Here is a 26,863-nt window from a genome sequence, read left to right as displayed (position 1 = left end):
GTTTAACTCTCTGTAGTGTCACGCTTGGCGGACTACACAGAAAACTAGAATGTTGCCCAAAGACCAACGTCATGCCCCCAGGAAGGAGGTTAATGAACTTACAGAGTGTGATAACTGCGTGATGTTATCTGTTAACTTAGGAATGCATCGTTCTTTTTGTGGTCCACAAGACTACCCATCCTGTTCACCCCCTACAAAAGGGATCCTGTCCTGGGAGGGGTGTGGGTTTTTCTTTGGCCAGCCACCATTGGGAATAGGTACCTTGCCCATATAAGTTTCTCCTGTTAATAACAGCTTTTATAAATTTGAATAAGGCTACATGCCAGTTCTTCAGAATCAATCCTGAATTCAGACCTTTGTGGCTGTCCCCCAAGAAGAGCCAAACACAAAAACACCAAGACTTGCAGTGGAGGGATTAGGGTAGCTTTATTGCAGGGCACCATGCGAGGAGAACTGGAAGCTATCACTTAAAAACATGGATCACCAATGGCTTACAATTGGGATATTTAAAGGCAAAAAAAAAAAAATAACGAATAAGCATGAGTAAGGGGTTCAGGGTTGTGGGCTGTGTCGATTGCTCAGTTCTTGTGCAAGCTTCAGCAATTTTCTTAATGTCATTTTAGTTCTTGGTGGCATCCTGTCCAGGGTCTTCGTGACTGTGGCCAGGTGGTCTTTTCTGCTTACAGATTTCTGCAAGACATCTCGGGATTGTGAGTCAGTGACATTATCTTAAGAGCAAGACCAAAAGCAGAACTATACACCCCATGCTTAACAGGTTACATTCTATTATCTTAAGCAAAGTATACTGTAATATATTGTTCCTGGAACTTGCTTTATATGCAGGCCTCAAGGCCCCAGGACATAACTACATTCCAGTGCAACTAAGACCCTTAAAAGACCTAATTTAATAATTTCAACTAAAAGCTAAATTCTAGTATACCTATTCTGTTACGATTTTCTATCAGTTTCAACAAGTCACAGTTACTTAGCTTTCATTAGAAATTGAGGTTTTTAGGGGTTAAAAATCCAATTTATGTAACTGAAGCTACTAGGAATAAATGAATCAACTAAGAATGCAAGAAAAGTAGGGTATGTTTTCAGTAATGGAAGATAAAAGGTATAGACATACATTTTTGAGGGAAATTATAAGAAAATAAGTTTGTCTTAAAATAAGTTGATTATTTCTGAATGGTGAAGAGAACAAGAGACAAATTAGACGGGGCAAGGAAAAGTTGTATAAGGTTTGTTGCACCCAGCAATACATTAAAAAGATCATGCACCATGATCAAATGGGATTCATCCCAGGGATGCAAGGATGGTACAATATTTCCATATGTACAAGGATGGTACATATTAATGCAAATCAATAAATGTAATACATCACATAAACAAAGGAAAAGACAAAAATCACATGATCCTATCAGTAGATGTGAAAGAAGCATTTGATAAGGTACAGCACCCATTTATGATAAAAACACTCAGCAAAGTGGGAATAAAGGGAACATTCCTCAACATAAAAAAGGCCATATACGAGAAACCTACAGCCAACATCATACTCAATGGGCAAAAACTTAGAGCTTTCCCACTAAGATCAGGAACAAGACAAGGATGCCCTCTCTCACCACTTCTATTCAACACAGTACTGGAAGTCCTAGCCACAGAGATTAGACGAGAAAAAGAAATAAAAGGCATCCAAATTGGAAAGGAGGCAGCAAAACTGTCATTGTTTGCAGATGACATAATAGTGTACATAGGAAACCCTATAGATTCCATCAAAAAACTGCCCCACCTAATAAGTGAATTTGCCAAAACAGCAGGATACAAAGTCAATACTCAGAAATTGAAGGCATTTTGGTACACCAACAATGAAACATCATCAGAAAGAGAAATCAGGAAAAAAATCCCATCTGCTATACCAACAAGAAAAATAAAGTACCTAGGAATAAACCTAACCAAAGAGGTAAAAGACCTGTACTCAGAAAACTACACAACACTGACGAAAGAAATTAAGGAAGACACAAACAAATGGAAGCATAGACCGTGTTCATGGATTGGAAGAATTAACAGCATCAAAATGTCCATACTGCCCAAGCAATTTATAGATTCAACGCAATCCCTATTAAAATATCGATGGCATAGTTCAGGTATATAGAACAAACATTTCAAAAATTTATATGGAACCAAAAATGACCCCGAATAGCTGCAGCAATTTTGAGGAACAAGAACAAAGCGGGAGGGATCACAATACCTGATATCAAACTGTATTACAAGGCCACTGTAATCAAAATACTCTGGTACTGGCATAAGAACAGACACATAGACCAATGGAACAGAACAGAGAGCCCAGAAATAAACCCACGTCTCTATGGTCAATTAATATTTGACAAAGGGGGCAGAAGCATAAAATGCAGTAAAAATAGCCTCTTCAACAAATGGTGTTGGGAGATCTGGGCAGCTACATGCAAAAAAAAAGACTCAACCACCAACTTACACAGTATACAAAAATAAACAACATGGATAAAAGACTTAAATATAAGTCATGATATCATAAAAGTCCTACAGGAGAATATAGGCAGGAAAATCTCAGATATTCCACACAGCAATATTTTCACCAATCTGTCCCCTAGAGCAAGGGACACAAAGGAAAGAATAAATAAATGGGACTTCACAAAAATAAAAAGCTTCTGCATGGCTAAAGAAAATATCAGCAAAATGAAAAGGGAACCAACCATATGGGAAAACATATTTGCCAATGATACTTCAGACAAGGGTTTGCTCTCCAAAATATATGAAGAACTTAAATGACTCCACTCCAGGAATACAAAAAACTCAATTAAAAAATGGGCAAAGGACCTGAGCAGACACTTCTCCAAGGAGGACACACAGAGGGCCCAGAGACATATGAAAAGATGCTCAGCATCACTAGCCATCAGAGAGATGCAAATTAAAACCACAATGAGATACCATTTCACACCAGTCAGAATGGCCATCATAAACAAAGCAACAATTGCTGGTGAGTCTGTGGAGAAAAGGGAACCCTAGTGCACTGTTGGTGGGAATGCAGACTGGTGCAGCCACTATGGAAAACAGTATGGAATTTCCTCAGAAAACTAAAAATGGAAATGCCCTTTGACCCAGCAATTCTGCTGCTGGGATTATACCCTGAGAACCCTGAAATACCAATTCAAAAGAACCTATGCACCCCAATGTTCATAGCAGCACAATTTACAATAGCCAAGTGCTGGAAGCAACCTAAGTGCCCATCAGTAAACAAGTGGATCAAAACAGCATGGTACATTTACATAATGGAATTCTACACAGCAGAAAGAAAGGAGCTCCTGACCTTTGCAACACAATGAATGGAACTGGAGAGCATTATGCTAAGTGAAATAAGCCAGGCAGTGAAAGACAAATACCATATGATCTCACCATAAGTGGAACCTAATCAACAAAACAAGGAAGCAAGTAAAATAGAACCGAGACTTTAGAATGGAGACTTGAAAGAAGGAACAAACTAACAGTGATTAGAGGGGAGGCAGGAGGGGGAAAACCGGGGAAAGAAGAGGAAGGGCCCTCAAGGAACATGTATAAAGGACCCATGGACAAAGCCAAAGGGGGGTAGGATTCAGGGTGGGGGGTGGGAGGTGGGGGTGGGTGGGGTGGGGGAAGGTGATGGTGGGAAAATGGAGACAACTGTACTTGAACAACAATAAAAATAAATAAGAATTTTTTTAATATAAAAAATAAAAAAATCAAAGGTTCCACAAGAAAAGCAAGAGCTTGTGGCATTTGAACCAAGACTGTAGTCTCCCTCCCCCTTCCCAATTCAGTGAGATGGAAACTCCACTCTAGAGTGTAGCCGCAAATACAGGACTCCCTCTCAATGCAGCTTGCAGTTGGGGGGTTATTTTCCCAGAAGGGGAAGGGCATCAGCATTTCTCATTCTGCTTTCAGCTACCTGTGGCTGAGGCTAAGTTCTAGGATAGTTCAGGAGAGAGGTGGGGGTCCCTTCTTTCAACTAGCCCCCTCTCGTGGGACAGGGACTGTACCTTAAGCATGGCCCAGCAGAAAATAATGGGGCCCTGATTCCCCTTGCCTGGCTGGTAAGATGGTTCCACAATGGCAGAGGCAAGCTGGGACCTCCCCCCCATCTCCCTTAATACTCAGGTCCTAGCATGGCGGCGTTACTCAGAGAGAAGCGTCATTCACCCCACCTCCGACTCCACAGACCCGGTTTGGACATTTTTCCTGGGGGGAGAAGCAGTGCACAAAATAGACAGCTCCTCATCTCTTTCAAAGGAATTACATTTGCAACACAGGGTGGTGGTCAAGTTCAAAGATATTCTCCAAAACAGTGGAAGTTGTGGTGAAAAGTAATTTGGAGGAGACTGCAGATTCAGTAGAGATATAGGCTAAACTGCAGGCCCAGTAATGTGCATGGGAGAATGGGGTAGAGACAGGTGGGAGAAATCTTCCAAGGCTAAGGACAGATTTTAAACACTGATCTAGTGAAGTTCCTTCAAAGGAGCTCCAATTTGATTGGATTAGATTTTAGAGCAATTTATGCCTGAGGATGTTCTTGAAAACAACAGAGCAAGTACTCTGCGATTGGTGGAATGTGACAAATAAGTGTGGTCAGGAAAAGAAATAAAGAGAAATCTGTCAAAACCACTGTTGAATTGGGGTACTGTGGCACACCAAAGGCCATACCCCTTAAAGACCAACATCAGGAGCTTAACACTGGTGGATGGAGGCCGGGGAAGCAGGGATAGAAGTCAATAAAATAATCCAGACAGTCACAAATAATAATAAGCCCTGAACAGAGTGGAGGGGCCTGCAATGAGTCAGTTTAATATGCAGGGCCTGGCACAAACAAAGCCCCCTTTCTATTACAAAATCATAAGCATGTAATCCTGTAACATAATAATATCACACTCAAGCATACCATATTTCATTCTAGGTGAAGTGTTCGAATTAAAACTATAAATTACCACACCCATATTATTAGCTACCAGCCACACTCAAGCAGGCCTTACTTCTGCTGGACCCTGTATTACCTAAAATGTCCAGTTTCCAACAAAAATATTACGAGATATGTAAATAATCAGGAAAGCATAACCTGCATACTAGGGGGTGGCACAGAGAGGGAAGCAGCTAACAGAAACTGCCTTTGAATGCCCAAATGACGGATTTAACAAAGACTTCAAAGTATCCATTATAAATACATTCAGAGAGTTAAAGGAAACCATGATTAAAGAAAAAAGAAAAGTATGATAACAATGTTGTATCAAACAGATAATATCAATAGATTAAAATTTATATAAAGAAGCAAATGGATATTTTGGAGTTGAAAAATGCAGTAAACGAAACAAAAACCTCACTGGACGGGCTTATGTTAGCGTGGTAGGGCTGCCACTATGAAATGCCACAGGCTGGGTGGCTTAACAACAGATACTTATTTTCTCACAGTTCCAGAGGCTAGAATTCCAAATTCCAACATCAAGGTGTCTGCAGGTTTTGTTGCTTCTAAGGCCTCTTTCTTTGGCTCGCAGATGGCTGCCTTTTCACTGTGTCCTCCCACTGTCATTCCTCAGTACACACGCGCCCTTGGCGGGGTTTTGTGTGTGTGTCCGAATTTCCTCTTACAAGGATAACACTCAGATTGGAGTGTGTTTTAACTTAGTCACATCCTTCAAAGGCCCTATCCAAATACAGTCCCATTCTGAGGTACTGGGAGTTAGGGTTTCAACGTAGGACTTTTGAGAGGAATACAATTCAGCCTATATGGAGCTCAGTGGTAAATCTGAATCATCAGAATTAGTGAATTCAAAGAGAGGTCCAAAGAATAGAGAGGAAAAGGAATGAAGAAAAATGAAGAGATGTTCGGAAAAATGTGTGATGTAAGTGAACCAACATCCATGTAATAGAAGTAACAAGGAGAAAAGAGGGAGAAAGGAAAAATATATATGAAGAAATAATGGCTGAAAACTCCCAATTTTCTGAAAAATATCTAGGAAGTTCAATGGACTCCAATATAAATGCAAAAAGGTCTACGAACAGACATATAATAAAAATCTTGAAATCCAGTTTCAAGGAGAAAATCTTGAAAGTAGCAAAAGATAAATGACTCATCACTTAGAGGGAACCCCAATAGGATTTAAAGCTATTTATCAGAAGCAATGGCAGCCAGAAGAAAGTGGCATAATAAATTCAAAGTGCTTACAGAAAACAGTCAACCAAGAATCCTATATTGAGCAAAGCTATCTTTCAAAACTGAAGGCAAAATAAAGACAGTACCTGGTAAATAAAACTGAGAATTCATTAAAATAGTAAGGAAGTTCTTTAGGACAAAATCAAGTGACCCCAGACATTAACTAATATCTATCCCCCACCCAAAAGAAAGTACAGGTAAAGGCATAATAATTATTAAAGAAAGTATAAATGCATATTTCTTCTCCTCTTAACTGATTTAAATAATAACTATAAAATAATATGAATATAATGCATTGTTGGGAAAGTAACATATAGAAATGTATTATATGCCAATAAAGTCACAAAGGGGGTGGGTGGAGCAAAAATACGTTGGGCTAAGGAAATGATTCCAGATGGTAGTTCAAATGTACCAGAACAAATAAGGAGTATCAGAAATGTTAAAGAAGGTTAGTATAACAGATGGTATTAAGTGTATACTTGTTATCCTTTCTAAGCTCTTTCAAAAGTCATTAAATTATATTAAGTAATATAACAATGTATTGTTAAGTTTGTAACATTATTACATGTAATAAGTGTAAAAATGATTTCACAAAAGGGGGCAAAAGGGAATACAGGTACTGTATTTTGCCATATATAATGTGCACTTTTTTGCCCAAATTTTTGAGGGAAAAATAAGGATGTGCATTATACATGGGTAGTACTAATTCCGTATCTATATAAATGTTTTTAATTCTTTTATTTATGCTTATGCGTTAAGAGTGCAACTCTAGAAAGCAATAACAATATCCATATGCAAACTAATACCCTGGAATATGATAATCGGTTTTGTTTCTAAATATAAATAAATAAAACATTGAATTAAAAAATTAAAACAAAAGTTTGGGCCAAAAATGTGAGTGCATATTATACGTGGCAAAATATGGTATATAGGGATAATGTTTCATATCTCAATGGAATTAAATTAGTATAAATCTGAAGCTGATACTGACATATTAAGATATATATGGTAAACCCTGGAGCTGCCATTAGGAAAATAACTATAAAAATGTGAAAAAAATTAAATAAGTTAAAATGCTAAATTAGAAAAATATTCACTTAATGGAAAAGAAAGCAGCAAATGTGGAATTGAGGAACATAAATGAAGTGATATATATATATGTGTATATATATATATATATATATGGCAGATGTATATCCAACTCCATCAATAGTAACATTACATGTGAATGGGTTAAACAACTCAATCAATAGAGATTGTCAAACTGGATTAAAAAACAAGATCCAACTATATGCTGATATACTATCCATAGGAAACACCAGATTCAAAGATATAAACAGATTGAAAGTCAAAGGATAGGAAAAGATTTATTATGCAAATAGCAATGACAAGAAAGCTGAAGTGGGTATACTGATATCAGACATAATAGACTTTAAAACAAAAAAAAAGTTACTAGAAATAAAGAAGGACATTCTATAATGGTAAAAGGGTCAATCCAACAGGAAGATATGAAAGTTACACATAAGTTATAGGTTCTATGTGTGTGTGGATGTATTTGATAAAAGGGCACCAATATTCATTCCAGGAAAAACTTACAGAAATGAAGGAGAAATGAAAGGATAAATAGACAACTCATCAATATTTTTTTGAGACTTCAATATTCCACTTTCGATAGTGATTAAAACAAATAAGCAGAAGATCAAGGAAACAGAAAAACTGAGCAAACTATAAACCAACTAGACCTAAGAGATACATTCCACCCATAGAACATTGTACCCAACAACAGTGGAATGTATATTCTACTCAACAGTACATGGAGCATCCTCTAGGACAGGCCAAACTGTAGGCCATAAAACAAGCCTCAATAGGTTTAGAAGAAATGAAGAAATAGAAAGTATGTTCTCCAGCCACCATAGATTGAAATAGAAAGAAATAACATGAGAAAAACTGGAAAATTTAGAAATATGTGGAAATTAACAACTATAAAATGATTCAAAGAAGAAATCAAATGGAACATTAGAAAATACTTTTAACATCAAAATTATGACTAAAATATAGAACAAACATCTCTCAGAACAATCAGAAGTCAAGTTAAATGGAAGTCCAACAACTACAGAAATGTAAAAACCACATCCATCCAGGCTGGCAGGAGGGGCACAGATGTGTAATGGGCTGGTGGATAAAAAATTCAGGAGGGCCCTGGCTGGTGTGGCTCATGCCTGGGTTGCAGGTTGCAGGCCAAGTCCCCGGTAGGCGGTGTGCAAGAGGCAAGCGCACACTGATGTTTCTCTCCCTCTCTTTCTCCCCCTCCCCAAACAAACAAACAAATAAATAAAAAATAATCTTAAAAATTTTTGGGAGGGATAATTTGGGAGTGAGGAGTCCCAGCCCCACACCAGGGTACCCCCCAGCGTTCCATGCCAGGAAGTTAAGTCCCCATAACTCCTGGCTGCAAAAACCAGTGGGGACTCAGTTGGTGGAAGAAACTTCTGGAGTTCTAAGCAGTCCCCCTTCAAGAACCCACACATGGACTTAAATCAGACTCACTCCCTCTGAGCTCCAGCTTGTTACCAGGGTAACAAGTAGCTTAAAAGGAACCAGTGGCATACAGGCAGGAACTAAAGTATCTGGCATCAAGGCAGGAGATGGGGGACAGCTTTATCTAAGACAGAAAGGCAGGCAGAGGCCATTGTCCCTTTTCTGAGCCCTCTACCCACAGAGCCACATAGTGCCATATCTGAGAGTCCATCAGGCTGGCGAACACTGTTTGTCCCACCTTGGACATCCCACCCAACTATGGGCCCATCCATACTGTTAATCTTGAGATTTCCATATGAATAGCTGGTCTTGGCTCATGCTTCTCAACTTCCTAAATCCTATCATATAAGCAACAGCTGTCCTCTGGAAGTCCCCAGCTCCCATACCTCTTGCTAAGTAGCGCCAGGCCCAGCACTAGCAGCAACCAGCCTAGATTCACAGCTTGGTTTTGCCTGGGAATCTCCAAGCCCAGCACAAGTAGCAGCCATCTCAGACTGCTTTACAGCTCAGGCAAGGTGGTCTGGGCAGAACACAAGTGGGGGCAGACCTTGGCCTGAACCACCAGGGAAACCCCAGAGCCTGCACACCCAGTGGACAGCTACAGACCATGTCAGAGCACCACCACCCTGCCCCTGCGCAGCTGATCCTCCATGGAGGGTGGAGGTTGGTGGTCAGTGGTTACAGCCAGTCCTTGAGGCTGACTGGCCTGGGTAAACTCCTCCCATTGACCTGCCAACAGCCATCAAGGCTCAACTACAACAGGAGGGTGTACTCAGCCCAGATGAATGGCACATTTTGAGTACCCAGCTTGGGTGATAGGGGAGGCTGTGCCACTGGACCACAGGACACCTACTACATTAGGCCATGCTACCAAGACAGGGAGACGTAACAGCTCCCCTAATACATAGAACCAAACACAGGGAGGCTGTCAAAATGAGGAGACAAAGAGGCATGGCCCAAATGAAAGAACAGATGGAAACTCCAGAAAAAGAACTAAACGAAATGGAGATAAGCAATCTATCAGATGCAGAGTTCAAATCACTGGTCATAAGGATGCTCAAGGAACTTAGTGAGGACCTCAACAATATAAAAAAAGATCCAGTCAGAAAAGAAGGATACACTAATTGAAATAGAAAACAATTTACAGGGATACAACAGTAGAGTGGATGAAGCTGAGAATCAAATCAATGATTTGGAATATTAGGATGCAAAAAACAGCCAATCAGAACAACAAGAAAAAAGAATCCAAAAAACAAAACTAAACCGAGGACAGTGTAAGCAGCCTCTGGGACAACGCCAAGTATTCCAGTATTCACATCATAGGGGTGCCAGGAGGAGAAGAGAAGGAACAAGAAATTGTAAATCTATTTGAAAAAATAATGAAAGAAAAATTCCCTAATTTGGTGAAGGAAATAGACATGTAAGTCCATGAAACACAGAGAGTCCCAAACAGGATGGATACAAAGAGGCTCACTCCAAGACACATCATAATTAACATGCCAAATGTTAAAGATAAAGAGAAAAGCTTAAAAGCAGTGAGAGAAAAGCAGTTAGTTACCTACATGGGAGTTCCCATAACACTACTAGCTGATTTCTCAAAGAAACTTTTAAGGCTAGAAGGGATTGGCAAGAAATACTAAAGTAATGAAAAGTAGGGATGTGCAGCCAAGATGGCTCTACCCAGCAAAGGTGTCATTTAGAATCGAAGGGCAGATAAAGAGCTTCCCGGACAAGGTAAAACTAAAAGAGTTCATCATCAAATCAGTATTATATGAAATGTTCAAGGGACTTATTTAAGAAAAAGAAGATCAAAACTATGAACAATAAAATGGCAATAAACACATACCTATCAACAATTGAATCTAAAAAACAAACTAAGCAAACAAGAAGAACAGAGACAGAATCGTGGATACGGAGAGCATTTTGATGGTTGCCAGATGGGAGGGTGGTATGGGGGAATGGGTGAAGGGGTGAAGGGATTAGGAAGTACCATAGGTAGTTACAGAATAGCAATGGGGATGTAAGTACAGTATAGGAAATGGAGTAGCCAAAGGACTTTTCTATACATGACCCACGGACATGAACAATGGTGGGGGGACTGCCTGAGGGAGTGGAGAGTGCTGGGTGGAGGGGGTAAAGGGGGAATAATTGAGAGAAATATAATAGCATAATCAATAAAATAATAAAAATATTCATAGACAAAAAAGATTAAAATAAATGGAAAAGCATCATGTGTTTATCAATTGGAAAGTTAATCTAAACATTAATTAATAGTGTTAAGATGGCACTGCTACCTAAATTGATCTACAGATACAATGCAATCTCTATTAGAACCCGAGCTGAAAAAAAAAGTCCCAGTTCATTTATTTGTAGAAATTGATAAGCTGATTCAAATACTCATAAGGAATTGGTTCTGACCACTGTGACTCAGTGGGTTGAGCATCATCCCACAGAGTGAGGAGTCATTGGTTCAAAAATGTGTAATGAATATTCATAGCATCATTATTCATAATAGCCAAAATGTGGAAACAACTGACCTGTCCATCAAATGATGAATGGATAAACAAAATGTACTATATCCATACAATGGAATATTACTTAGCCATATTAAGGAATGTACTGATACATGCTACATGGATGAAACTTGAAAACATGCTAAGTGAAAGCAGGTAGTCACGTAAGACCACATATTATATCATTTCATTGATATTTACCCAAAGAAGCAAATATACGGACAGAAAAGAGAATAGTGGTTGCCTGTGCAAAGGGGAATGATGGAGAGTGACTCCTGATGGGGATGGGTATCTTTCAGAGGTGTTTAATGTGTTCTTAATTAGATGGTGATGCTTGCATAATCTTGTGAATATACTAAAAGCCACTCAAGTGTATACTTTAAAATGGTGAATGAGATATGATATTTATATATGTGAATTATGTCAATGAACCTGTTACAAAAGAGGGTAAATGGGAGATGAGAAAGGCAAGCTATTAAGCAGACATTATCCTTGCTCTGGTGAGAGGGAAGGAGTGATACATCACTGAGGAGGAAGGCTGGGTCAACAAAAAAACAAGCAAGGCACTGATTACCATAAAAGTCAGCAAGTGGTTACCTATGTGCAGGGCGGCAGGGGGGGGGGCTTCTTGAGTGTTGTCAGTTTTGTATTTTTAATGGTACAATCAAATATTATTTATTCCATAGTTATAAGATGCTTTGTAAACACTTCCCCTTATATTTGTTAGGATATGCACTTTCTGATCACATTTTGAATTTGATACTAAGGCAGAATTAAGTTTCTTTAAGCTCAATTAAGTAATATTTCTTTAAATTTGTATACGTGGATGTTTCTAACTTGTCCTGACACTTGACTTTTGCATTTTGCCTTTGTTGCGCTTCAGTCCCTGTCGTATCTGGCACACAAACAGAACTCCTAGGAAGGAAATAGTATTCTTTAAAAATGTAAAACTAGGAATGTGGTCACCAGTCAGTGACTAAGGATAGCTGAATTACATTTTGCTGATGTTTAATCGTCAAATGTCCTGTCCTTCAGTGAGACCAACATTTAGCATTCAGTATCTGTGATCGTGGGTGAGCTAAGCAGGAAGGTGAATTCCAATAATGAAGCAAGGCAGGAACTGAAGGAGGCCTTGTTTCACTTGTTTTGTACCAAGACCAGTGTTTCAGCGACCAAGGTGTAGTGACATGTTGCAGTGATGTGAGGAAATGCATAATGACATAGGAACTGCCCAAATTGTTCGCATTTATCGTGAATGCCATAAAGAGAACTTCTGGCCAGAATTAGTACGTTCCTTGTTTTTCTTAAACACTATTTGTTCCTTAGAGATTATAGCATTCCAACTGTACTTGCAACCCCAGACAGAATCATATTGCGTGACTGTAATCAGAGAAAAGTAATCTGTAAGTAGTACCCAAGAAAGACTCTTAAGGTTGCCTTATCAAGTTTAAACATAACTTTGTATCTCTAAGCAAATTCATAACTAATTCCTTCTGCTCCCTTCCCAATAGTCATACCTAATTTGTATTGAAACTTTAAATCAAAATTCATAAACTTTTATTCCAATTGGGAAAGAGGAATTTTAGCAGGTTAACATATAATGGGTCCTGTTTGTGTCTTAATTTTTTATATTAAGCTAACAAGCAAAACAGGACCTGGGTTTTATACATCTTTTGTTTTGCTCCTTACTACAATACTATGTTTTTTGTCTTTAAAAAATTTATATTTAAATTATAGTTGACAGTTAATACTAGTTTTAGGTATACAGCATAGTGGTTAGACAGTTACATATGCAGAACTTACGAAGTGATCCCTCCAATAATTCTACTGCCTCCCAACACCATTTATAGTTATTACTATATAAATTACCAGTGACATATATATTACTGACTATATTCCCTATGCTGTACTTTGTATCTCCGTGACTGTTTTGTAACTTCTGATTTGTACCTCTTAATCCCTTCACCTTTTTCACCCAGCCCCCTAAACCTGCCTCCCAGCTGGCAACCATCGAAATGTTCTCTGTATCTATGAGTTTGTTTCTGTTTTGTTTGTTTATTGTTTAGATTCCACATATAAGTGAAATCATATGGTATTTGTCTTTCTCTGAATTATTTCATTTAGCATAATATCCTTTAGGTTCATCCATCTTGTTGCAAATGGTAAGACTTCATTCTCTGTCACAGCTGAGTAACATTCCATTGTATCATCTATCATGGATACTTAGGTTGCTTCCATATCTGTGTCTCTTTTCATAGACTTTGCCTTAAAGTCTATTTTGTCTGATATAAATATTGCTACTCCAGCTTTTAAAAAAATTTCCATTTGCCTGAAATATCTTCTTCCATCCCTTTATTTTCAGTCTGTGTGTGTCTTTTCATCTGAAGTGGTTTTCTAGGCAGCATAGGTATGGGCCTTATTTTCTTCTTCATTCAGCCACCCTGTATTTTGATTATAGCATTTAATCCATTTACATTTAAAGAAATGATTGATAGGTATATAGTTATTACCTTTTTATTTTTCATATTTTTATCCTCTTTTCCTTCTCCTTTAAGAAGTCCCTTGAACATTTCTTGTGATACTGGTGTGGTGGTGAACTCTTTTAGCTTTTTCTTATCTGGGTCTGTTTTATATTTCTTGACCAGGGTGGGGGTTATGCAGGTGTGCCTATGTAATTACTTGTTATTCTGCAAAACTGTGCTTTATGCACTTTGCCGTATGTGCATCTTTCTACCTTAGTAAGTGGTACCACCTTCCGCCTGGTTGCTCAGGTCAAAAATCTTAAAGTCACCCTGACTTTTCTCTTTATCTTACACCCCTTCTCTCACTCACCGGGAAACCTTCCTTGTTAGTTTTACCTTCACCCCTTTTCACCACCATCTGGTTTGAGCCACTGCCATCTCTCACCTGGAAAAAGGCAGGGGCCTTCTCAGTAATCTGTCCCCTTCATCTTTTCACCCTCCCGCCTGGTTTATTTTCTCCCCAGCAACCAGAGTTTCTTTTTTTCCTCCTCCTCTGACTTGAAGATATTTCTTAAGGAGATATGATCACATACCATAAAACACAAATTAGAGTATATTCCTATGAGTTTGGACAAATGTAGACACCTGTATAACAGACACCTCAATTAAGATATAGAACATTTCGTTTATCCCCCCCAACTTCCAGAAAGATACTTTTTGAAGCCAGTATCAGATCACATCATTCCTCTGCTCAAAACCTCCCAGCAGCTCTCCATCACACTGAGGATAAGGCTGTTAACAGTCTGCGCCCTATCTCCATTATTTGTTACCTAATCTTAGAATTCTGTCCTGTCCCTTGAGTGCACTCCAATTCTACTTCTTCCTCACACTTCCCAGGACATGCCTGGTACTTTCCTGCCTCAGAGCCTTTGCACATGGGTGTTTTCTGGAAGGCTCTTCTGCCACATACCTGCTTTGTTTAGGTCTCTGATCGAATGTTGCCTTATCAGAAGAGGCCCTCCCTCCCCACCCTGTACAAAGTAGTATTCCCCACACTATTGCACTCTTATCCCTATACATTGCTTTGTTACTCTTCATAGTACTTACATCAGTCTGATATTATGTATTTGTATGTGTAAATCTGTTACTGTCTCTCATGTAAATTCTGAGAGGGGCGACTTGAGTGCTTTTGTTATGGCTCAATCTCCAGTGCTTAAATCAGTCAGTACCTGACCACATAGTGGGCGCTCAAAATTATCTATTAAATGGATATCCACAGTCTCCAGTCTTGTCTACCATCATGTCACCTGGACTAGTAGCCAGCCTAACCAATCTCCCTGTCTCATGTCTGCTTCTTTAATCAATTCCCCATATTGCAGAACTGTCTTTGTAAAATTCTAATCTGGTCATTTCACGTTCTTTCTTAAAACCCTTTGAAGGCATCCTTTTGCCCTTCAGATAAAGTCCAAAGTCCTTAACATGAGTTGCAAGGTGTCTGTTCTTTGGCCCTGACTCCCTGGCCGCCTTGTCTTTATCCTTCAGTCATCTTGGACTGCTCTGAGTTCTGAGCTGAAACCAGTCTCTCACTTCAGGTTCTTGGGTATATATTGGGTTGGCCAAAAAGTCTGTTTAGTTTTTTCCATAAAACAAAAGACACATTTTTCATTTTCACCAATAACTGTACTGATTTGGATATTTTGTGTATGTCGGCTATCTCCAGCTATTGGCTTCCAGTGGGTTGAGGCCAGGGGTGCTGCTAAACACCTTCCAATGCATAACACAGCCCCACAGCAAAGAATAATTTGGCCAAAATGTCAACAGTACCAAGAAACTTTGCAAACCACTTCTGACACATTCGATCAGTCACAGCACTTCCTCATTATACTACACAAATCTTTTTGTGCGTTTCAGTTGCATTTTTACCTTTCTTGAAATAATAAAGCAAAATACGTTGAAAATGTTTGTACTTTCTTTCACCTTCAGTATTAAAATGGCTGCACACAAATTCACCAATTTTGGTAAACTTTTTAACATATATTATTTTATTTACTTATTTTTAGAGACAGGGGAAAGGAGGGAGAAAGGGGGAGAGAAACATCAAAGTGCAGTTGCCTCTTGCACATCCCCAACTGGGTACCTGGTCTGCAACCCAGGCATGTGCCCTGACTAGGGATAGAACCAGTGACCCTTTGGTTTGCAGGCTGGCACTCAATCCACTGAGCCACACCAGCTGGGGCATACATTTCTTTTTCAAATGTACGCTGATATGACAGCTGTCAGAATACAGTCTAACAAAATTGTTTTGAATGAAGTTAATGACAACTAAGTGCTACTAGAGCCATCGTATGGAAAAAAACTAAATGAACTTTTTGGCCAACCCAATACTTAATTCTCTGCCTGGGATATTTTCTCTCCTACTAGGGTCATTTCCAAGGGGAGACTCCACTGACCTCAGGAAAGGTTTGCTCCTTCAGAGTCCAGCTGCAATATTATCTCTGTAGGCATGTTTGTGTTTCCAAAATAAGTTAAAAAACAATTTAAGAATGATTATTTCATTTCATCCTATGAAGAAGTTGCACCATTTGATTAAAAGTGATAAAAAAAAAAGGTCTGACTTCAAACAAGAAAGAAAAGCTAAGAGTTCTTATGATAAATAAAGTACATTCTTGAGAAGAATCAGTCCTGAATTGTTAGCCTCTGGACTGGTCCAAAATTGTAATCCTGTAGATGACTGTTTTGATTTTTAAAAAATATAATCATAAACTTGTAAACATGAAAAACACCTTGAGTACACCATTGATTTATGCACTTTTGTGGCGTTGTTATCCCTTTAAGAGTATGCTGAATGCTATGGATCTTAAGAACAATGCTCATTTGCATACAGTTTGTACATTCTCTTAAGATTCACAGACAGGCATTAAAACACATGTGGAGTAGTAGACAAATGTTATCTTTCTCCTCTTCTCTCAGCTCTGTAAGACTAACTTCTTGATACATTATTGATATATCAGCAGCATTCTTTCCCTTTCATCTTGTTTTCTCCTGGACCCTTTCTCTCAGCTTACACAATATATAAAAACAATTCAATGTTATCTTTTTCTTTTCCTCCCGGAAATATAAGTTTACTATTTAAACACAGTATAAAAATCTCAAAGAAATTCAAGAGAGAAAAGTCCAAAGAGAAAAGTAACCAATTCCCTAGACTCACACCATCAAAAATAAGCAATGTTCCAGACACTCCTCCCAGGAGGACATACAGAGGGCCCAGAGACATATGAAAGGATCTCAGCATCACTAGCCATCAGAGAGATGCAAATTAAAACCACAATGAGATACCACCTCACACCAGTCAACATGGCCATCATAACCAAATCAACAAACAACAAGTGCTGGAGAGGGTGTAGAGAAAAGGGAGCCCTAGTGCACTCTTGGTGGGAATGCAGACTGGTGAGGCCACTGTGGAAAACAGTATGGAATTTCCTCAGAAAACTAAAAATGGAACTGCCCTTTGACCCAGCAATTCCGCTGCTGGGATTATACCCTAAGAACCCTGAAACACCAATCTAAAAGAACCTGTGCACCCCAATGTTCATAGCAGCACAATTTACAATAGCCAAGTGCTGGAAGCAACCTAAGTGCCTATCAGTAAATGAGTGGATCAAAAAGCTGTGGTTCATTTACACAACGGACTACTATGCAGCAGAAACAAAGGAGCTTATACCCTTTGCAACAGCATGGATGGAACTGGAGAGCATTATGCTAAGACAAATACCATATGATCTCACCTATAAGTGGAACCTAATCAACAAAACAAACAAATAAGCAAAATAGAACCAGAGACCTGGAAATAAAGAACAAACTGACAGTGATCAGAGGGGAGGGGTATAACGGGGAAAGAAGGGGAAGGGGCAAATCAAGGAACATGAATAGAGGACTCATAGGCATGGACAACCGGGTGGGGATTGACTGTAGGGGGTCTGGGGGGCGGGGCAGGGGAGAACAATCGGGGAAAAAGGTGAGACAACTGTAACTGCACATCAATAATAATAAAAAAATGAGCAATGTTCCCATTTGATGCCTATTACTTTAGACATTTTTCTACTCACTGCATATCTTTTTCCATAAAGCTTTATTTTGCTTCTGAATAACTTTTTGGTATAAATTCTCAGGAATATTTAAAAAAATTGAACCATTTTAATGATTAATTTGCTACTCATTACCATAGTTCTTTCCATGAGAATTTTTTTTAAAGGGGAAGAGAGGGAGAAAGAAAATCAGTGTGTGGTTGCCTCTCACACACCCCCTACTGGGAGCCTGGCCCGAAACCCAGGCATGTGCCCTGATTGGGAATCAAACTGGTGACCCTTTGTTTCTCAGGCCATCATTCAATCCATGAGCCACACCAGCCAGAGCTCCATGAGACTTCTTAAGAACACTCTTCCTTTGCTATCCACGGCAGTATATGTTCCTGTTTCTTGTTGGGCTCTGTCTCTTTGTCTCATCCCTTAAATGCTCTTTCCTCTGTGATGCTTTCTTAAGCCCTTTCCCAGTAGGCCTCTTAAGTATCTCATGATCCTCACTATACTTTTGACATTGTGTTATGGAATGTTTCATATTAATACACTAAGAGTACAGCATCTCTCCTATGGTTTTCCTTTAAAAAATGAATAATCTGAATTTAATCATAAGGAAACATCAGACAAAGCAAAACTTGGAGGTAGCTACAAAAAACTGGTCAGCACACTTCCGATGTGTCAGGGACATGAATGACAAAGACTGAGAGTTCTTCCAGAATAAGAGAGACTAAGGAGACATTACAACTGCAATGTGTGACCCTGGGTAGCATTGAGGTCCAGAAAGAGGACATTAATAGAGCAATTGAAGAAATTTGAATAAGGCCTGTAATTTAGTTAATAGTGTGTACCACTGTTAATATTGTGATTTTACTAACAGTAGCAGTTACATGGGTATAAGAAATATGTTTTTTCCAAATTTATAATTTCAATACAATGCCAATAAAAATTCCAGCATATTTTTGTAGAGGCTGACATGATGAATCGAATTAAAATTTTTTTTTTATTTTAGAGAGATAAGAAAGGAGGGAGGGACAGGGAGAGGGAAGGGAGTGAGAGAGAGAAACATCAATTTGTTGTTCCTCTTATTGATGCATTCATTGGTCGATTCCTGTATATGCCCTGACCAGGTATTGAACCTGCAACCTTGGCATATGCGGATGATACTCTATAATCAACCGGGCCTCCCAGCCGGGACCTAAATCCTTTATGGAAATCCAAGTAAACAAGCATAAACAAAAAAAGTGTTTTCCAATGTATCAAGTGAGTTTGTGATTCTCAACTCCGCCAAAACTGGGATTGGGATTATCCAGGTCAACCCAGTGCACTTTTTCCCCTCGTACTCATCACGCCTGTGACTGTTCGATGTCTAGCTCCACGAGTACAGAGCTGTGTCTGTTTTGTTTGCTAATATCCCCTATGGCAAGCACAGTGCCTGACACAGAATAGCTCCTCAAATATCTTTAAATGGACTCATGATGGGAATAAAAAAAAAAAGAAACAACAATGCTAACCTGCAATTTATTCTTGCATCTCTTTCCTGGGATCAGTCCAAATTCTAGCCATATCAATAAAAATTTACTAATCATTTGGCCTAACTGGCCTCCCTACCTCTTGTCATCCATCTCCCTGCAATCTATCTGATAGCCTGCAACCACAACATTTTTAAAAAGTCCAATTGTGTTCCCTTCCCCAAACTCTGCTATCTCCCCATTACCTATGGAATATACTCAAGCTCCTCAGCTTGAATTTAAGGCTTTGACCCCACACTCCCTTTTTAAACCTTTCTGGTTTATTAAGGGCTTATTCTACGGCAAGCACTGGGCCAGTCACAGGAGTTCACAAATTAGTTGGGAACAGATACATAGTAGTCTATTACTAACTATGTTACAGGGTCTGTGAGAACACAGTTTCAGACAACACATTATAAATACAGTATTACTTGTTGTTAATTTGTTCGGGAACTCATGAGTACTGAAACCAATGAATACCAAATGCTGAAGCATTTTCTCTTGCAGGGCGGTGGCGTGATTCATACAAGTTCTAGCAAATGTGCTGAGTTCCAAGCAAGCGCCCAGTGCTAAAACATTTTTTTTTTTCTCATCAAAATGTGAGGAGTACAGGGTTTGATGAGTTCTGAAGCAGACAAGTACCGAGGTATGACTGCATTAGGCTTTTGCCCTCTGCATGTTCAGAAGTTCAGTCTAGGGCTGCAATGTCCAATATGGTGGCTACCAGCCACATTTCAAGCAATTAACAGCACATAAAGCCAGTATCATATTGGACAGCACAGCATAGACCATTTCAATCATCCATGGAAGGAGGGAGGTTACTGTAGGTGCTTCAAAGAGAGCAAGGGCCATTTTCCATACATGCATTCTGTGGTGCTAGCCACCTGTCCCGAACAAACACATCTTGGCTGGGGTGTATAGCCCAGGTTCCCAATAAAGATAATGCATAAAATAAACTATTAAGTGATACAGAAATGTGATATAATAAATAGGTTCAGTTCTTCCTTTCATCACACCTTTGGTCAGAAATTGCAAGCAAATTCTAGCTCTTTTCCCAAACTTCTCCCATCCTTGTAATTTATTACAAAGAGTTCTGAGAAGTTACACACAAGCAGCATTTATACTAGATAAAAATACAGATTATACCTACCTTGATGCTTTCACAAGCCATCTATCCAGGAACCTACTTCACCACCTGCCTTTTCCTCTGTCACTTTCCCTAGAAAGGAAGGACACAAAGTAAAATTTCCAAAATATTTATTTTGATATTGGAGAATAATGGGAAAACTAAGTAATGGGAACTGGACCCTCATCGGGGTCTTCTGGAAAATCATAACTACCATACTCTTCTGCAGGCTGATGCTTATCCAGTTTAGCAATCAATTCTTTCGCTGGATTGAACACGCCATTGGTCTGCTGGTCACAGACGTAGCAGCGCGGGGTGGTGCGGAAATGCTGCAGTGCACAGCTCTCGCAGAAATAATGCCTGCACTTGGTGACAACTGGGTTTTGGAACGTCTGGCGACAGATGAAACACTTGAATGGTACTTCCTCATCATCGCTTCCCACTTCATAGTTTTCGTCCTCATTGACACCATAGCGACCCTCGTCAAGCTCACGTTCGATCTGCCACCCATGTTTGTAATCTGATCGGTCATGGAGGAATTTGCAGCTGTCTCCGAAGCCGCAAAAGCCTGTCTCCTTGTAGTCCTTACAAATGTCGGGCTGGTAATCCCAGCGCACGGTGGCACGTAGGTGTTCAGGAGCTCGGATGGGGCCCTTCCGCACCATTCCGGAGGAAGCATTGCCCATAGAGGTATCCTTGGGCTTCATGTATTTCTGATAGTTATTGATTCCCCGATAAATCTTGTCATCTTCCTTGCCCCTCAGCTCCTCCTGGATTTTCTGGCTGCGTTCAAAGATGGCTTGTGCGTCACGCTCCTTTTCTGTGTCTAGCTCGTAGACAGCAGTCGCCCCCATATCCTCTGGCCCCACGGGTTTCGCCGAGCGGGTGGACTTGTAGAACACACGGAGAGCCTCAGGCTTGCTCCCGTTCCCCTCCTCCTCCTCCTCCTCCTCGCTACTCAAGTTGCAGTAAAGCACCTTCTGTTTACCACTGCCACGGGTCTTCTGTATCATGGGATTGTGGGTGGCCCGCTTCTTTTCCCGGCGAACCACAGTGCTGCCTTCGTCACTGCTGCTGTTGCTGCTGTCTCCGGGCTCTTGGTCGCAGATCGGGCGCTTTCTGCGGCCTGCAGGCCCCTTTCGCCCAGGCTTTTTGAACAGGAAGGTGCATACCTGGTCTGTTGCCTTTCCTGGAGAAAGTTGCTCTGCCATTTTCAAGTCCTGACCCCCGAAACGGCCACGGCGTTCTGAGTGGTGTGGGGGCTGCTTCACGTTACTGCACACCCGGCTCTCCGCTGGAAGTGGGAGCACAATGCGCTGCAGAAAGAGAACTGCGGAGCACTAAGACCAGACTGTACGTCACCGTAGAGCCCTGCCGGCCACCGTCGTTTCCTCCGGTGGTGCACGTGACCACGCCCGAGCGCGGTGGCCGTGGGGCGTTGTGGGAAGGGGTCAAGCCACTCACTGTTCAGGGACCTGGAAGGTGTTTTTCTGTCCTTGGTAACCTTGCCGCGATGTGGTTCGAGATTCTCCCCGGGATGGCCGTCATGGGCGTTTGCTTACTCATCCCCGGAATTGCTACTGCGCACATCCACAGATACTGTAACGGGAACAAGGTAAGGCGGCTCGTGGGCCCGGCGGCCGACTCCGCGGACTGACGTTACGTAACGGGCGGTGGGCTAGGTAGGCCGCTAGCTTTCGTACGGTTCCGCGGAGAAGGGGAATACGGAGGTGGGCCCGCCCCCCGCCCCACTGTTTTTCGTGCTGTCTGAAAGCGGAGGTTTGCGTAATGAAGCCCGACAGAAACAGCGTTTGCCCTTGCTAGAAACGGCTGGTTGCTGTGTGGAGAAGAACGGGCTAGGGAGCGGAGTGGAGATTCGGGCCCTGAAAATGTAGAGGAGAAGAGGTTAGGTCCAAGCTCCTAGGCAGAGGAGGGAGGCGTCCGTCTTGCCCCCGCTTCTTCTGAGTTCAATCTCCTTTGTTGCTCAGTTTTGATTTTAACTCCTCGTATTCACATCTTGCTAGCTTCTCATTCTTTACTTCTTCCTCACGCTTGATTAGAATATTTTAAAAATTGATTTCACAGAAAGAGAAAAGGGAGAGAGAAACATTTATCGCTTGCTTTCCGTTCGCGCCCCGACCGGGGGAGCGAACTCGCAGCCTTTTGGTGCAGGGGACGAGTCTTCAACCAACTGGATAACCCAGCCAGGGCCCTTAATTACGTTTTTACCTATTTTTACCTCCCATTTTCTTTCTTTCTTTCTTTCTTTTCTTTTCTTTTTTTTTTTTTTTGGCATAAGGAAACTTTACTGAAAACAGAAAACCGGGCGAACCAAGTATTACAAACAGGGACGTAGACTCGTAGCAAAACAAAACAGAAAAAAAGTAGGAGTGGGAGGGAGGGTCTCGAAAGGACTGGGGTGGCACAGAGAACAAGGAAAGGGGAGAGTTACCGGTATTTTTCTTCTTCCCATTTATTAAAAAAACACACATGCACGCAACCAACGTTTGTTCCCAAGTAGAAACATAAATAGGGCAGAATCAAACATTGTTCTCTCTTCCAAATGAAAAAAAAAAAAAAAGTAAATGGCAACACAGGGCTTCAGGCTGCGCCCCCTCGGAACCCTCTTCAGTTGTGGTGTGTACGAAGGGGAGGCAGTACACCCCTCAGACCAGGGGGTCCAGCTTGTGGAGTCCAAGGCGCCCTCTCTGAGTCCGGGCATCACCCGGGGGCGTCCCTGGGGCCACACCATCTCCGAGTCCGGGACACCCACGTCCCCCCACGCGAACCTGCGTCTGGAGGAGGGGGCCCGGCATGCGGCCCACGCATGGGCTTAGTACGCAGTCAGCTGGTACTGGGGTAGCGGCTGACAGCCGCTGTTGACGTGGCCAAGGACCTTTTTCTTGAGCTGTGCCACCTCACTTAGCAGGTTCGCAGTGGGTGCCCAGCGCCTCGGGTGTGGCCACTGCAGGAACCAGCTCACCGGGAGGCTTGGTGCCCACGGCCGTGCTCGAGGGTCCCTGAGCCACTGCTGCAGTGAAGACTGCGCCCGAACCCAGCTGGCTCTCCTTGTGCAAGTTCTCCGGGGCCTTGACAAAAAGCCCTTGGTGAACTGTTCCTCGCAGGCCGTCACATTGGGGCAAAGGAATTGCGTGCTTGTCGGGTGGTGGTGACCAGCCCGTTATACTGGATGACGAGGTGCTCGAGTTCGGGTGAAGTGAGCTTAAGTAGAGGTAGGTCCAGTGACGTGAGAGGGCCGTCGGGTGGCACCAAGCCAGGCGTGCCGTACCTGCACCTGGGAGCCGGGGACTGCACAGCCGCAGCTTTGAGCGTCGCTCCTGTCGGCTGGCTCAGGTTCAGCGTCAGCGTGTCTTTCTTCATCATGCTGCTGGCCGCTGCCATCGGGGGTGCCCCGGAACAGGCGACCTGGGGACTCAAAGCTGCCGCCACCCAGGCCGCTTAGCGGCTCATAGTTGTAGAAGGGTGTTTCCATCCTCTGCCTCCCCCTCCACACCAGCGGGAGGGGGAGAGGGGAGTGGCTGTGGCTACTGTGCTCAGCCCTCCCCTGGCAGCCGCTCCCCCTCCATTTTCTCTTGCGAGCCTTTAAGAATGTACCTCAAGATTATGTTTTTCAGCATTGTGTTTTCCCCCTCTTCCTAGTCCTTTACATCATCTCTAGACTAGAGAGTGTAAGTGTATTTGCTTTTTGGTTTTGTGATTGTCCTTCACGTGTGATCTACCACTGTTTTCGTTCCATTAGGTCCCAAAAGGAAACAAGTAGTCATGTCTTTAAAAGGACATGGGGGCAGGGAGGAAATAAATAAAATGATGCAGGTTAAATTAAGAAGTGTAAGTTACTGCCCTGGCTGGCTGCTGTGGCTCAGTGGATTGAGTGCCGTCCTGTGAACCAAAAGGTTGCCAGTTGGATTCCCAGGCAGGGCACATGCCTGGGTTGCAGGCCAGGTCAGTTCTCCAGTGGGGAGCACTTGAGAGGCAGCCACACAATTGACGTTTCTCTCCTTCTCTTTCTCATTCCCTTCCCCTCTGTTTAAAATAAATAAATTTAAAAAAGAAGTGTAAGTTACCATCGTAATTCTAAAGTTGAGTGCTCCTATTTTATTTAGGATTCTGGTCTTATATTGTTAATTTGGTTTTTTATTTCAGTGATGATTCCATTATTCTAGAATGTCACTTATTAAAGTTCTAACTTTATTCTATTGGGCCACTCACCTTAAAACTGCAATAATGATTTTTTTAATTGTAGGAAAAAAGAGTTGCCTATTTTCCATATCAGTGGCATTTGATGGAAAGAGATAGGCGTGTCTCTGGAGTTAATCGCTACTATGTGTCAAAGGTAAGGTGACTGTGATGCTAGCCATCTGTCCGGGTGGAGGTGGGTTCTGGTAATATTTTGCCAAAGGTCTTACAGTGCTAACTGAATTTGCATTTTGTTGTCTATTAGTAAGGTTGAAGAGCCTTTCACACATTTAATGATCATTTGTATTTCTTGTTCTATTGATTGTTTACCTATATACAATATCTTGTAAGCAACCAGATATTGCTTATAAGCAAGACATTGTTTATCTGTCTTGCTCTGCTCTCTGTAGTTACAGGGTTTCTTTATGTATTATGGATATTAATCTTGTCTCTTTTATGTGTTCAAATATTTTCCCCAGTCTACTGATTGTCTTTATCACTTTATGATAGTAGTTTTTAATTTTTATGATCATTTTGTATTTTATCATTCTGGATTTTGGGTTTCATGTGTTGCTTACAAATGAGCTTCCTATTCAAGATTATGAAAATATATTTTTCCAATTCCTCCAAATACTGTTACAGTTTCTTTTTCATTTTTTACATTTTGTGTGTTGATCCATCTACAGGTCATTTTGTGGTATGATGTGGAGTCAGGATTTAACATTCCTTTTTTTCCAAGAGATAGGCAGTTGTCACAATTATCCATTTATAGACCAGTCCATTTTTTATTTGAAATATCACTCTAGGAAACTAAATTTCCATATACATATGGGCCTGTTTCACAAATGTGCACTTGTATAGTCCATTGGTTTGCCAATTCCTGCACCAGTATCATACATATGTAAAGAGTCACTGTAATTTTATATTTGATTAAATCATATGAAATTGCTTTTGTAGGTCAAAAATCGCCAAGTAGTAGCATCTTCATATAGTTCAACCTAATAGTGTGTTCTAATATCTTGTAGGAGTTCATCTTTATTACTCTTTAAAAAAATTTTTAGTTACCTTTTTCTATTTTCTCTTTGCTCGTTTATTTCTCACAGTGAACCTAAGTAAATGTTAACTCCATTTTATAGATGAGAGAACAGAGGGTCACTGGTTGAATAACACTATGAGGACTCCACTTAGGTGATCTGTCTCAAGTGCCATTTGCGAATCTAGTCTAAAGAACATGATGATGACTGTCTACTCATCTAGAACAGTATTTCTCAAAATATGGTCCAAGAATAACCATCCTAATTTGGCATATGATATAAAATGCAGACTCCTAGGCCCCTGGCCAAACAAACAAATTAGGATTTCTACAGAGTGGCTCCTCAGACGGCAATTTTAATTTCTCTCAAGGTGATTTTTCTTGGCAGTAGTAAACAAAATACCTGGACTGTGTTGTTTTAACACCTGGAAGAAATGTCATCACTGATTAATCTTTTACTTGGTAATTTCTGAAGTACTTGCTTGTGAACTGAGTAAGATAGACTGGGTCTTCTGAAAAAATAGTGTGATGCTTACACAGGGCAAGAGTTCTGGAGTTGGGGGGCCCTGAACTTGAATTCTGGCTCTGCTACTTCGTCTCTGACTTAAGCAACTTTTACCCTCTCCAAGCCTTTCTTTTTCATCTGTAAAAAAAAAAAAAAGCAGCATGAGGTTAATAGTATTTCCCTTGTGTTGGGTGGTGTTTTATAAAAAACTGTTTTACCTTACTGTTCTCTGACTCTCTGAGGGTGCTTTTTAGAAGGATCCAGATAATAAAAAGTTGCTTGACTTTAATTCTGGTTGGGGGGAGGGGGAGGTTTTTTTTCATATAAAGTGGCATGTTTGCTGCTGTCAGAAAATGAAAACTAGAAGTCACTTAAGTTATTTTCTTACTTTAGTAATTATAAAATTCAGTTCAATTCATTGTTGCAGTTAGAAATGTGGGATGTGAAAGTACTTTCTTTAATCCCAGGGAATGCCATTTGGTGACACTAGAAATAAGAGTAACATGTACTTTTTTGATGGGAACAGAATTCTTACATTTCCTTTTTAAACTGTTTTTCAGGGTTTGGAGAACATTGATTAAGGAAGCATTTTCCTGACTGATGAAAAATAACTCAGTTACGCTCATCTACTCCTGCTAGAAGGTTATGCAGTGTATTATGTAGTGCGTAATAAACATTAAAAAGTAAAATCAAA

General features: G+C 40.8%; 2 protein-coding genes and 1 pseudogene across 3 annotated transcripts; 1 reads left to right on the top strand and 2 right to left on the bottom strand.

Annotated features, from left to right (window-relative positions):
* Positions 1–407: 407 nt before the first annotated feature.
* RNF113A (ring finger protein 113A) lies at positions 408–21,803 on the bottom strand. Of its 2 annotated transcripts, none has more exons than XM_024566720.3 (3): positions 20,649–21,803; positions 20,459–20,527; positions 408–701 (listed from the first exon to the last, which is right to left on the bottom strand). In XM_024566720.3, exons 1-2 carry the CDS (start codon positions 21,643–21,645, stop codon positions 20,469–20,471), a joined length of 1,056 nt encoding a protein of 351 aa, XP_024422488.1. In that variant the 5' UTR covers positions 21,646–21,803; the 3' UTR covers positions 408–701; positions 20,459–20,468. The 2 variants fall into 2 exon arrangements, with proteins under 2 accessions (XP_024422488.1, XP_024422487.1); XM_024566719.4 differs by having other exon boundaries at positions 408–690; positions 20,649–21,802.
* A 39-nt stretch (positions 21,804–21,842) lies between these two features.
* NDUFA1 (NADH:ubiquinone oxidoreductase subunit A1) lies at positions 21,843–26,863 on the top strand. Its single transcript, XM_024566721.3, has 3 exons — positions 21,843–22,049; positions 24,699–24,788; positions 26,730–26,863. The coding sequence occupies exons 1-3, from the start codon at positions 21,948–21,950 to the stop codon at positions 26,748–26,750; spliced, it is 213 nt and encodes a 70-aa protein (XP_024422489.1). The 5' UTR covers positions 21,843–21,947; the 3' UTR covers positions 26,751–26,863.
* On the bottom strand, positions 22,894–24,670 carry LOC112310424 (transcription factor JunD-like; annotated as a pseudogene).

Source organism: Desmodus rotundus, chromosome X (assembly GCF_022682495.2).
Source record: "Desmodus rotundus isolate HL8 chromosome X, HLdesRot8A.1, whole genome shotgun sequence".
NCBI lineage: Eukaryota > Metazoa > Chordata > Mammalia > Chiroptera > Phyllostomidae > Desmodus > Desmodus rotundus.
The sequence above is the reverse complement of the archived record's forward strand: the minus strand, read 5'-3'. Positions and strand labels throughout refer to the sequence as shown.

What these genes read in the sequence shown, in the direction of transcription:
- NDUFA1 (XM_024566721.3), top strand. Translation starts at nt 21,948, where the DNA reads ATGTGGTTCGAGATTCTCCCCGGGATGGCCGTCATGGGCGTTTGCTTA. An exon ending in GATACTGTAACGGGAACAAG is followed by an intron (nt 22,050 to 24,698) that starts GTAAGGCGGCTC and finishes TTTTAATTGTAG; the next exon opens with GAAAAAAGAGTTGCCTATTT. An exon ending in ATCGCTACTATGTGTCAAAG is followed by an intron (nt 24,789 to 26,729) that starts GTAAGGTGACTG and finishes ACTGTTTTTCAG; the next exon opens with GGTTTGGAGAACATTGATTA.
- RNF113A (XM_024566720.3), bottom strand. Translation starts at nt 21,645, where the DNA reads ATGGCAGAGCAACTTTCTCCAGGAAAGGCAACAGACCAGGTATGCACC. An exon ending in TCAGCCTGCAGAAGAGTATG is followed by an intron (nt 20,528 to 20,648) that starts GTAGTTATGATT and finishes CTTCCTTTCTAG; the next exon opens with GGAAAGTGACAGAGGAAAAG.